The 12,720-nt window shown below is 42.5% G+C and overlaps 1 protein-coding gene across 12 annotated transcripts in view; it reads right to left on the minus strand.

Annotated features, from left to right (window-relative positions):
• TEAD1 (TEA domain transcription factor 1) overlaps positions 1-12,720 on the minus strand; it is a 152,076-nt gene that overhangs the window by 14,465 nt on the left and 124,891 nt on the right. For all 12 annotated transcript variants that reach the window (XM_030450961.1, XM_008504749.2, XM_030450957.1 and 9 more), the window contains one exon: positions 4,374-4,547. In XM_030450961.1, coding sequence (XP_030306821.1) covers positions 4,374-4,547 — 174 coding nt within the window. The remainder of the gene's footprint in view (positions 1-4,373; positions 4,548-12,720) is intronic.

Genomic DNA, 12,720 nt, shown 5'->3' on the forward strand with positions numbered 1-12,720 from the left:
CTAAGCTCTCCTCAGCTTGAAGAATAGTTCAAGCTACTGCAAACATTTAAAATTAAGCTAGTGGATCAGCTCAGTAGAAAGTCTGACAGCCCAATATTTATTTATATCAGCTGTTTGTTTTTTCTTTCTGCCACTAGTGAAAAAACATCCCTCCTCCTTTCAGATATATTTTCTTCCTATAACTGCTCCTGTAGCCTCCGATGTCAGAGTTCAGGCTTGGCACAGTGTGTTTGGCAGTGTCAGAGACACAAAACCCATGGCCACATTATTGCAAGGCATGTTTACACCAGCACTAAGGATCCCAACAGAGGCATGGACCCACAGAAGCACCATCTCAGAACTGCTAACTAAGCCAGAAGAACTTAATCCTGCAGACAGATATTGACTGCAGAATTAAAATTAAAGGTAGTCCAAATAGTGACAAGTGTTTGCCAGATGAAGTAGTGCTAGACAGGGGCAAGTTACAGAGCTGGCTGGGACATAAAGGGAGATAATGTGTTATGCCTTCCTAGAGCATTTTCCTTGACAGGCGAGTTATGTTTTAGACAGGCATTTTGGGGTAAAACTGCAGGTGTGTTCTAGCATTGATTTTTAACTCTTTCAGGAGGCCTAAGAGTATTATTTAGTATTAGATAATAAAGTGTAGAAGTGAGTAGTCAGTGGGGTTTGCATTAGATAGCAATCTGAAGTTCTGATTCGACTATCTAAAAGCTAAGTCAACACACTGTGACTCTTGGTTTCTTTTATCGGTTAAAGTTCTACTCAAAGACCAGAAAACTTTGGGGCTTTTCTCAAGTCACAAAAAAAGTTCAAATTCAAACTAACCAACAGATATGTTGACCTTACTCAGATGAAGGTTAGATGATATGAACCATAACTGACAGTCTTACATGATTTGGCTTATTTTGTAAGTGACTAAAGGTAACAGAAACAGGATTGTGCACTTTACCTGCACCCAGGGATAGGTTTCAGCAGCAGATCTCTGCAGCCTTGTCAGAATTCCTCCTCAGTCCATCAATAATTTTTACATTTAAGAGCCTTTATTTTTGTTTTCATTTTATAACTCTGTAATCTCCAGTTTCATATAACTGTCACAAAAGTATCCTGTGCCATGTCATTACTATGTTGTCCCTTACTCATTATAGAGTATAAAAGTTACCAAGTAAAGATCCTTCTGTCTATCACTGCAAAAGCCTGTCTCTGGAGTGACTTCTCGAAACTTCGGTTCTCTGTGACTACCTGGGAAAAACAGCATAAAAGAGGTACTGCATTCAAGGTGCAAGACAAGGACCTGGAAGTTGCTTTGCAGGGCTGTAAGGTTGGTTGCTTGAGGTGCTGTAAAAGGAGAGGTCTCTTCTTTCATACCTCCTGCACTGATAGGTAGCAAGAGGCCCAAAGCCTGATGACCAGATGTGTCACTGGGACTGGGGCCAAAAGTTCATCTGTTCCCAGCATCAGGCTGTATTTCACAGGAGATACAATCTGTATGAACCAATAAACCTCTGCAAAGCAAAGCAACACTTGGCTTTGTACTCCCTACCTGTGATGCTTTGCAAAGTCAATTCCACAATTACCAAATGTCTTCTTGCAAGGTCTCAGACCTTTCCCTCCCAGTTTTTTTGTAATCAAACCTTATTACCTTTATCATGGGGAAAACCACAATGCTGAGAAGCCTCAAGCAGAACTAAATGGGAAACAAGCAAAAGAACTCTTTCCAGCTACCAGAGCTAAGCCATTTTCTGCCTTAGTCATCCTCAAAGCAAGTACTGGCTCTGGTATTCCTGTTTCACATCTTTCCTTTCCACACTAGTTTTAATGTCTAGACAAAATACCCATTTTGCTGCCTTCAGCAACATGCTGACTTCTTTTTAAATCTGCTTACGGACTCATCATTTCTTCTGGCATCAAATCCTCGCTTCACTTTCAAGCTTCCACATGCCACAACACCTGCCTGCTTTCCTTCTCTGATTTCTCCTGATGCCTTTCACTCATAGCCCTTGGTTTTCTTCTGCTGATTCGCCTTGCAGTGCTTCCTCACCCAACACAAATTCATAGCTCTCTTACTCATGTGACAATCAAATTTCACCAAAACAACTGTCACTGGGCACTGATGCTGGGGTGCAAGCTGTAGTTGACAAGTGCTGAGCAAACTAGTGATGGTTAAATGATGATAAAGGGAGAAGGCAACAGAAAGGATGAGAAGGGAGGAATAGTTAAAAAAGGATGCGAGAGTATTGTGAACAGGAAAAAAACATGCAGCATGAACAGAACAGGGAGAAGTTGAACTTTCAGAGTAGGTATGTACAAGGTAGCAAATATGAAGGAGAGAATGGATACTGATTAAAAAATGGATACTTGTTTAAAAAAAAAAAAGGACAACAATACAAAAATAGTTCTATTTTCATATTAATAAACTTGAAGTTACTAATAGGGTCCAAAAAGATTGTCCACAACCTTTGCCAGCTTTAACCAGTAATATAGGACTTTTTTAGAACAGTTTCTCAACACTTCCCATAAAAATGGCAACAATGTCCTTTTTCTTGAAAAAATGTCCTATTGGTGTGAAATAAAGTAAGGATAGTGAGCTGGCAGTTTAGGATATAATTCTCATAACTAATTGCACAGTCATCTTCTGTTTTTTCTGTAAGTATTTCTAGCTGAGGGGCACTGGTGTCAAGTTTATTCCTAGAAGGGTGTTTATCATGACTCTTGCTACACCCAACCACTGCTCTTAGCACTTTCCCTCTGCCTCATTCACCCAGTGAGAGAGAAAACCCACTGGCTTGTTTTAAGATCATGGTTCAGGAAGGCATTCCCACCACATTTTTAATTTATAACTCAGGAGGATGTTAGCACTGTGTGTTTTTTGATCTCTACACTAATACAACACAAAATTGCATTAAAAGACCATTAAGTTGGAAGGCACAGTGGGATTAGGCAATGTTTAAGTTGCCTGCACATCCTAACTGTTGAACTGCATCATGATGCAGTCTTCAACTACACACTTGCCCTCTGAGCACCCATTCAATCTTTCTTTATTGTCATTATTCAGTGTGGCCAACTCCCTATTCCCTGCACACCACTTAAACATGTGCTGAACACAGAATTATTATTTTTACAAAGGTTTTCCTCATGGCATTATCTTGATTCTTTAGAAACAGCCATGAGTCTGAGGCTTTAAGCCTCATGAATTGCTCAACAGATTTCTTCTGCAGTCCAGCACAGCTCCTGCTCGGTGTTTTATCCCTAATACACCCAGATTTGAGAAAAGAGTCCCACTCATTCCCAGTTTCCGTTCCAAATTTGGTGCTACAGAAACTCTTGGCAAGATATGAAGTCTGGTGTATGTACAAGGCAGAGAGCATTTCCATTCACATAGGTAGACTTTAACTGAAAGCAAGGAACACCAGGAAAATCTGATTGTAAGCAGTGATTCCAGATCATTGGAATTCTGGTTTCAGCACCAACCTGTAATTAGACCCTGAAAATACCCCTTTCACTGAGGTTTTAAAAGACAAATTTTGAATGTGTACTGAATGACTGTTACTATGAAAAAGAGTATACCACAAAAAACACTGCAACAAATTAATGAGTAGAAGAAGCTTCAGTGTATGAGTAAGGTCCAGCCTGGAGATTTTATGGTTCTTTTGGATGAATTATAGCATTAGTAATCCAAGATTTTGTAAATGAATTCAGAAAAATCTGTTGCATCAATTAAATTTATCAAAACTAGATCAATATACAACATCTCAGCCTTCCATTCAAATTCTTTTTTCACTCTAGCTCACTACCAATATGAGCAGATACAACTTTTTGAGCAGAGTCCCATTGCTGACTAACAAAAATGCAAGGGGAAAGTAGATGTGCTCTAGCAAACAATGTGTAAGAAAAACCCTGGAACCCTCCCAGCTCACAGTCATCTTACTGCCCACTGTGTTCAAATCCTGCTTGGTCCTATCTGCATACGTGTGGACTGATTGCAGGACTGACACATGTATTATTTGCATTTGGCTAGAGTTCAACTTTTGAACCACCAGCGTCTCCATTTCTGTGCTCCCCCGTTTTTTCTCGGACCACTAGGTGGCAGCTCCCCATTCACAACCGAGGGCCCTCCTCGGCTGTGGGCTTCTGCCCAGCAGCTGAGTCGAGAGCAGTTGGGGCAGGCATCTGCCTTTGCATGTCCTCTGCAACACAGACTTGTGGAGCTGTCAACAAGAGTGGCTCTGAGCCAGCGTCCTACCTGAAGGATACACATCTTTGAGCTTCTAAATTACGACAGAAGAAATCTCTGCAAGCAACCTGAAGCGCACTAAATACTGAACACAGGCTTTATCAACAAGAGAGAGAGATTTTTAATGTTATGTCTTACTCACCCAGAATTTTACGAGGAAGAAAGCATTTTGGGGCCCCTTCCCAAACAGTTCCTTTAGACCGCCCTTCTTTTCAGGAAATTTGTCATAAATCTGACGAATGTCCACCGATTCAAGCAAGGGGTCACTGTAAGAATGGTTAGCGTGTCCAATGTGTACGAAGAGGTGTTTATTGTACTGCAAGAAAGAAACAGGAAAATCAGTGCTGTACAAAAAGAACAGAGGTTTATTAAGGCACAGATCTGTGTGTGCTCCTGTGGAGGGTAGCGTGCTTTGATGGGTTAAATGACTTGCACATTACTCCTGGGACTATGATTTTCTGCAATGTGATTTCCATGAACAACTTAGTGATTGTGTTGTAGCCCCTTGCGAACAAGGGTCAAGATAAAAAAACCTTGTCCCTACTGGAAACCATAAAACATGGTCATCTTCAAGGGATTAATTTACACTGGAAGACCCAGCAGCAGCATGGTGATAAAGAGCCCTTTACAGAGCATAATAAGATGAATATGCTCATGAGGAAAGCCTATTTCTGCCTCTTTAAACTGTCTTTTAATGTCCCATGTCCTCAGAGCCTGAATGTCTTCTAATGCCACAGAGCCCACACATAAACGCCTCCTGTTTGTCTATTAAAAACCCCTAAATCTCTATCTATAGCATGTATTAATGCCCCTTAGATAAAAGAGATAAGACCGGATTTTCTTTTTAACTCCAGAGTGACAATAATGAGAAGGCCAGTTACTCTGTGTTGCTGTTACTATGGAAGTGGTTCTCACTGTGTGTCCTCCAGTATTTTGACCCATGCAATATCAGAGCCAAACTGTTCCTGCTTCCCTCAGGAGCTCGCTCTATAGATGACATCTGCCAGAATACATTCAGGCTTCAGTTTCCCATTTGACTTCATCCCATTGCACCTCGTTAAATAATGGGAATCAACTCAGCAACCCCTTTCTGCCTGGGGGAAACCCTTGGCCCCTGTGAAGTCCACAGCAGCCCCTACAGAGTCCAACATGGCCTTTTAGGGGCTGCCATTGCTCCAAGACGATAGCAAGGTCCAGCACTTGAAATGAAAGTGGAAGGGTGAACCCCAAAGACCCTCCACTAGTCAATCACAGTGTTGTGTGAGCAGACTGAAAGAGCTCAATAGTGGCAGGATTAAACACTGGAGTTTTCAGCCATGCAGGTCACACAACATTTTGCTAACTCAGTGTAAGGAAAGTCAATATGCAGAAAACCCTAGACAGAATATATTGATATGCAGAAAACACTAGAAAACCCTGTCATATTGAACAGATGTTGTAGGTAAGGGGCAATTCCCAAAAGCTAAGCAGAAATAAAATATTTAAACCCCTAAAGCAGATCTCATTTTAGCTATTTTGTTTACAATATACGTGCCAAATGAGCAAATTGAAATGACAATCAGACACCCATTCAGAGCCTTCCTTTGGTGTAAGCAGATTCTTCTAAGCAGATGTCCAAAACTCTGGGGAAAAGGAAATGGACTGGCTAGATTTCTGCACTTAGGAAATCAAATTGAAATCTATTTTAAAATAATCTAGCACAGTGAAATCTGAATTTAGAATCAGGGAAGACTCCTCTCTGTGTGGGGCCAAAAGTGAGATTTGTTACATGCTTTTCCAGAGTTGTACTTCCTTTTTAATTTTGTGTAAGGAAATAGGAAAGTGTAACACTTTATTAAGTTGTTTGCACAAGCAAGTCCAAGTCTGAGAGCACTGGTTCCATGGATTTTCTTTGCAGGCCTCTTTCAAAATAATGCCACCCCAGCTTCTGCTGTGCACATGTGGAAAACTTGCCCAGCCTTTACTTAGTGCATATGGAGCCCAAAAGAGTCAGAGATGATCCAAAGGGGCTGTTTCTACATCGAAGAGGAAAACAGGCATAGCAGAGAAACAAAAGGGTGTTAGGAAGCTGAATGTTTTTGTGCAGGAGTCAATGTGCCATAAACGTGTGTCAGACAGCCCTTCCCCCAGCACTGGTCCAGCTTGCATGCTGATCCCTTATACACGATACAGGAAATCATGGCACTGGTTGGCAACCAGGAGTGATGACCATAACAGTATCCACAGTCACATTTAGCACGTTGCTTTACAGAGCAGTGGCAGAAGTGGGCTAAGGAGATATTTTAACATGACAAAACAAAAAAAACCAAAAAATGCAAAATAATATGAGGAAGCACCATGCCTTCAGCTTTTGATTTTTTGACTCTGTGGTCACTTGCAGTACTCTGGGTAAATAACTAGAAATCATGCTGAACACTTCTTATCTATCTTGCTGCCTATTGAAAAGCTTAGATCTCAGTAAAACATATTAGCATGTCATATACCTGGAACTGCCAGGAATGCAAGAAAGGGAGTCCAAAACCCTGCTCCTGTTCATTTCCTAGGCTACTGGGGTTGAAGTGCAAGAGGACAGGTCATGGGCCAGGTCATGAAATGTGGCTACAATGGAATCCTATCTGCCATCAAGCAAACATCTCCATTTTTCAAGCAGAAGGATGAGAATACCCCAATGGAGTGAAGCACTTCATCCTTCTCTGAAAAAACTAAACTGAAACTTTTCCTTTCCCCCAGCACTCCTATAGCCTGCATAGGAGTGCTCAGCAGCTGTGCTCTGCCTGGGCATGTGCCCCAAAGCACCCCTCTGCTCTCCCTTGTTCAGAGCAAGGCCTTGAAAAAACATCCCCACAATTAGTGACCAGGTTATTACTTATTTTGGAATTTTTCTCTTAGTCTTCTCTGCTGGAATTGTAGTCTGGCAACTGCAAATTCTCAAGACAATTCACACACTGTACCTTATTCTGCAAACCAGGAAAATTCACAAATTGCTCTGTATCCAAACTTTAGTAAAAGCAAACACTTCATAGGAACATGGAGCATGAAGTCTTAATACTGTTTAAATATAAAAGCAATATTAAAGGCAGCTGTAAAACTACCACAGTTGTCTGCAGAGCTTGCCAAAGTACCAGATGCTGCTGCAGCAAAATTTCTGAGTGGTATAGTAGGACAGATGGTATGACATCACCTGACAACATTCTTAGGACAGAAATGTTTATTTTGATATTGCAATGTGTGATTATTTTCTCCTTATGTTGTTGCAATTGCCATGCTAAGTACAATCATTACTAACCTAATTAGGTATGGCATATTTTTGTGAACTAACAAATGATAATATAACATTTGAAGCCAGGTAAATGGATATTGAAACGACCCCTTTTTCATACAAACATAATGCATACAATTCATACATAGATAAAGAAGCTAAGTTTTATGCTTATATTTTTTAGCTGATTAGTGCCTGAAAAGCTTAAAAACATGCTTGTTATATCAAGAATTCACTGTTACTTCAGATTGAGTATTCCAGAGTCATCAAAATACATCAGGAGCTGAGGAATTTACTTATGCTACAGCATTTAAAGAATTGGCATCCAGCAAGGGGGTAAAAATGTGCTTTAGATGCTGTAAACCATCATAGATCAAATCCTGCATTTTCCAAGTATAAAAACTACATAAAAATACATAGATTTTCAGCTACTTCTTCTGTGTCTGCATTACGCTACATGCCCTGAAGATGGCCGCCTCTTACTGAGCTCCTTTCCTTTAAAAATATTCTAACTATCCAAAGAATGCAGTAAAGCCATGAAATATGACTGTTGTCAAATAATACCATGAGAAGAATTATAATCTACTTAGGAATTTAAAAGAACCAAGACAAATTGCCAATGGCAGGGGATGCAAGCATTTAAGCTAGTGCAGAACAAAGGCAAATCACCTGCATTTGTTTTATCAGCCAGCATACATATTTGTAACAGCTCCTTGCCAATTTTGCATTTTTGTCTTTCTGGTTCATGAAATGCAGGCCTGCAGACTGCCACAGCTCTCTGTGCCACATTCCTGTGCTTCCTCACACCTGTGGAGCTAACACCAAGCCTTAGCAAACCTATATAGGACCAATTTTTTTTCATTAACAGTGGTGGCCAAGATGCAGATGGCAGCGAAGCCAATTCTTGTGCTCCTGGCTCTGGCAAGCTGGGCTTTGAGAGCTCCTGGGGTACCAGCTCCCTCAGTGCTCCAGTCTGTAGGGGCTGCACAGCCCATATGGAGCAGCACATGGGAGGCAAATGACGCAAAGCTGCGTGACACAGATGTGGTGCAAGGTGGAAAGCAGATAGCTCAAGAGAGAGCCCTCGGGAGCTGCTTCTGTGAGGATGACCCTGCTCATGGGCACAGCAACCTGACTGCAAGGGTGCTGTACCCTCCTGCTGCACCTAAGGCAAACCATGATTTAACACCGCCTGAATCAAACACACACCCTGGAATCATCCCCACACCAGTGCCAGTGGTGTAAGCTCCTCTGCAAACACCCTGGACTTGCAGCCAGACAGCAAGCTGGTGGCTTGTCTGACCTTGCACACACATGGGACAGATGAGCAGGAGAGGGAGGTGGCAGCACCCCGCTGTCTTCTCTGCCCTGCAGAGCCTAATAACAGCACCTTGCTAGCTGTGCTGCTGCAGATCTGTAGGTTCCTGCAAGTTTCAAGCCTAAAAACCGCAAGGGTGAGGCTGTCTATATTACTACTTGTAGCAACAAATCCCTGTGAGAAAACACCATGGGGAGAGGCTGGCAACTTGAATGGATCCTAGTCTTGTATGCCCAAAGAAACTCTACCACCCAGAGGAGAAATACAGTAAAAAGGCATTGCTGCAGGTCTTCTCTCTCACTGACACAGAGGGGACAGCCTTTTGGCTCTCTTTGGACCAAATACATTCTGTACTGAAGGTTACAATGGTTACAACCACAGCCCAGAGGGACAGGTGAGTGGGAGGCAGGTGGGACAGCCTGAGTTTTCACTGAAATGAGAGAAAACAGCACTGCTGAAATGCCTGTCACTGTGTAGTGATTTGCTCTGCACCTCCAGAGACCAGTCCAACCTGTGTTTTGAAAATGTACTGCTGCTTGTGCAGGAACTGTGCTTTTGGAGTCAAAAGGAGCCAGGTGAGGTGCACTGATTGAAAAACAAGCACCAGGATATCAGCAGTCTGTGTGTGGCTCTAACCTGGCTTTCCAGCCAGGCTTTCCAGCCTCAGCTCTGCTGTCTCGCTGTATCTTGTAAATCTGACGCTCTTTAATTTCCTGCTGATGTAAGAAAATCACTTTGTCTGCCAACAATTCTTATTTCTACCAAAACACTAGTAACGGAATATTTCATTCCTGTTGCTGTTGTCCTCCACTGAAGCAGATTGAGAGTTATATTTATAGCATTTTAGTGCTGTAACTGAAGCTTGTAACAACTCCTGTTATTAAGTTTTTTAACACTTTCATGTGAAATGTTAATAGAAATTTCTGTGCTTGTATGCTGCAATACAACTGTATAGTCAACCCAATTTTTCAAGGATCTCCAGCCACTCAGACTCCTGCCTGGATCTGCTCAGAGACTGATTCAGCAATGTGAAATAAAATTACATCTTTGGCTACTTTATGGTTGCAGAAATTGGGAGGCAAGTGTTGAGCCAGAAAGCTGGAGAAGAGGCAGGGCAGTTCACAGCCCTGACACATTAATGTTGCTCAGCACATCACAGCCATTGTCATATGAGCCCCAGTGTGAAACTGGGATTTGCTGGTTGGGCAGGGTGCTCACACAACGTTTTCAACAGCTTTCCTGCCTGTCTGATTTGAGATCCTGCGGACCCAATTCCAGAAGTGCTGAGTGCTCAGATGGGAAAATTATGCCTGAATATAGGAAGCTCTCAACAACACTAAGTATTCTGCAAAATCAGCCCCATGACATGTCAAAGTGGACCCTCAAAATCAGTGGTCCATTCATTCTTTTGCACCTGAACTTCTTGGTTTGTCAAATGTGAGTAATAATGCTCCATCTAAAAAACGACTGCACTAACACATCTGTGAAATGCAAATGGGGGCAATTAATTCTGTTTGGTTAGACAGTGCACATGGAGCAGGGCACAGGGCCACACATTTCAACAACAGAAGAAAACAAACTACTGAATAGTTGCTTATCAAAGAAGGGCCATCTACATCTACACTGAATGAAGCAGGAACAAATAACTATGTGAGCATGTAATTAACTGCTGCATTGTAGAGCAGACACACAAGGAAATTTCCCAACTTTTGAGTGCCTGACTTTGCAGCCCAGCTAAGCAACACTGAGGTGGGTGTAGGGGTGGGGAAAGTTGCACTGGAACAAGATGGGGAAAAGCAGGGCAGAGGCACAGCCAAGCACAGAGCTGCTCGGGGTGAGAGCAGATGCTTGGGGTTCAGCACAAAGGCAGAGCAGGCAGTGTTGGGGGATGCACAGCCACAGCCCAACACACTGCCAGCGCCAGCCCAACCCACACATCCCCCTACTCCTCCTCCCTGCAAGACCAGCACAGTGCTGTGCACGGCTGTGGGAGGCAGAGGGCCCCCCACTGTGATACCCCCCCTGGTTTTTACAGCTCTCCTGGGCTCATCACATGGGCTGTGTGCCCGGGCTCTGCTCCAGCTACCCCACAACCTCGCTCACTTGCTCCTTCCCTCCTCCCTGATTTCACGTTCCCCTGGTCCGACCCGGTGCCCAGTGTCACCTCAGGCAGCCGTCCCTACCCTGGCCATCTTCAGGGCTCTGTGTGAGGGCACAAGGCCCAGCAAAGGGGTGGCCACTGGGACGTGGTACAGAGCTCAGCAGAGGGGGTGACCATTGCTGCTGGCATCAACGACCCTCTGCAGTTATGCAAAAGCAGCACTTTTTAATTTTCCTGGGAAATTTCCAGTGGGTTTTAAGAAAAGAGAGAGAATGTGAGTGAAGGCAGCAGCATGCAAGCACAGTCAGGCCCTGGTGGTCCTTCCACCCATCCTTCACCCATCACTTATCATGGGCCAGCTTCAAGGAAACAAATCGTGCACTCCATGCATTTCCCCTCCCATGTCCTGAACCGGGCTGGGGGAGCTGGCCCAGGCTGCCCACCACATCTCCGTGTGGTCCCCCAGGAACACCACCAGCCAAGAGGTCTGCTGTGACACCACGGCTTCAAAATTGGAGCCTGTGTCAATATTGGACACACTTAAAGTGATTTCTTGGCACTTCTAATTGCAGACCCCTGAATATGAACATTTTACAGAGTTTAGCATTCACTTCTCAGGGCCAGCACACAGCTGTCTGATGCTGCAAAATAAATGACTCTCTCATTTACTTAAACTTTGTCGGAAGTTAGACTAAAATGACCTCAAATCCTGAGTTTGCCACTCCAATATGTTCATCCAAATGTGGGTTTGCTTCCCTGTTCTTTCACATAACAAAGACACTAAACCAAGGGCAATTCCTTACAATTGAAAAGCTGAGCAGCTTTTTATACTGTTTACAGGGAATATGGAAAGGATAAACAATGATCCTAACAATGGATATTGTTCAAAGATGGAGGGTTTCTTTCAAAAAGATCTCTTTTATTTTTCATCACTTAGGTGGTTTGATTAACTTTGCTGAATTTTACTGCATTTGGCTAACGATGGCAGGCTGTTTTTATGGCCCTAGAGCAATTGCTTTCACTTTCTGGTTCTCAGGCTCAATTCTCCCTGGGCTCACAAAGCCCTTTTACAGCAACTATAAAACCTGAATTAAAACATAAAGAATATTTTATTTCTTGACCACTGTTTAAAATACATTTTGAAATTTAGACTTAGCACAATCTGATAGTTTGGATATGTGGATTTATACTTGAAAATGCCCATCAGTCATGTTCTTTATAGCCCTATGTAGATATTTTAGATGTAAAGCTGTCTGAAGTGCTCACAGTCAAAATTTATGTGGTAGCAACAGTGAGAAACCTCAAAGAGGAAGAGAAGAAAGAGATTTCTTTTTGTTGGGTGGTGACAGAATCTTTTTCCTAATTGGAAAGCAAGCTTGAAAAAAAAAAAAACTGGGATTATTATTTTAGTTTTACAGTCTTCAAATTTTACAGCTTCTTCTGTAACAGTCAATTGCGTAGATCCCTTCTAAACTGTTTGTGTACTCAGTTTTTGTTTGTTAGGTACCATAGGGCTACTTGGTTTAAACATTTGTCCTGAAATTCCACAGAACCACTACAGTAAAAATGGAAAGCCCCCTCTAAGGAAAACCTATCTTGAAAGCAACAGATGGGTAGATAAACATGTTAATCTGTTGAGAATATAGTTATAATGAGTAGCCAGTATTAAAGGTAAGTAACACACTGATGCCTGGACCTATGAGGACAGCTGCTATGTACCATTTAGAAATTGTGCTTGAGCACAACATGCCACAAAAGGAAAATACAGCTTGACATTTGTAAGCGGAATTGAATTTCATGTAAAAGGAAGA

The sequence above is a fragment of the Calypte anna genome, chromosome 5, assembly GCF_003957555.1.
Source record: "Calypte anna isolate BGI_N300 chromosome 5, bCalAnn1_v1.p, whole genome shotgun sequence".
In the NCBI taxonomy this organism is placed as follows: domain Eukaryota; kingdom Metazoa; phylum Chordata; class Aves; order Apodiformes; family Trochilidae; genus Calypte; species Calypte anna.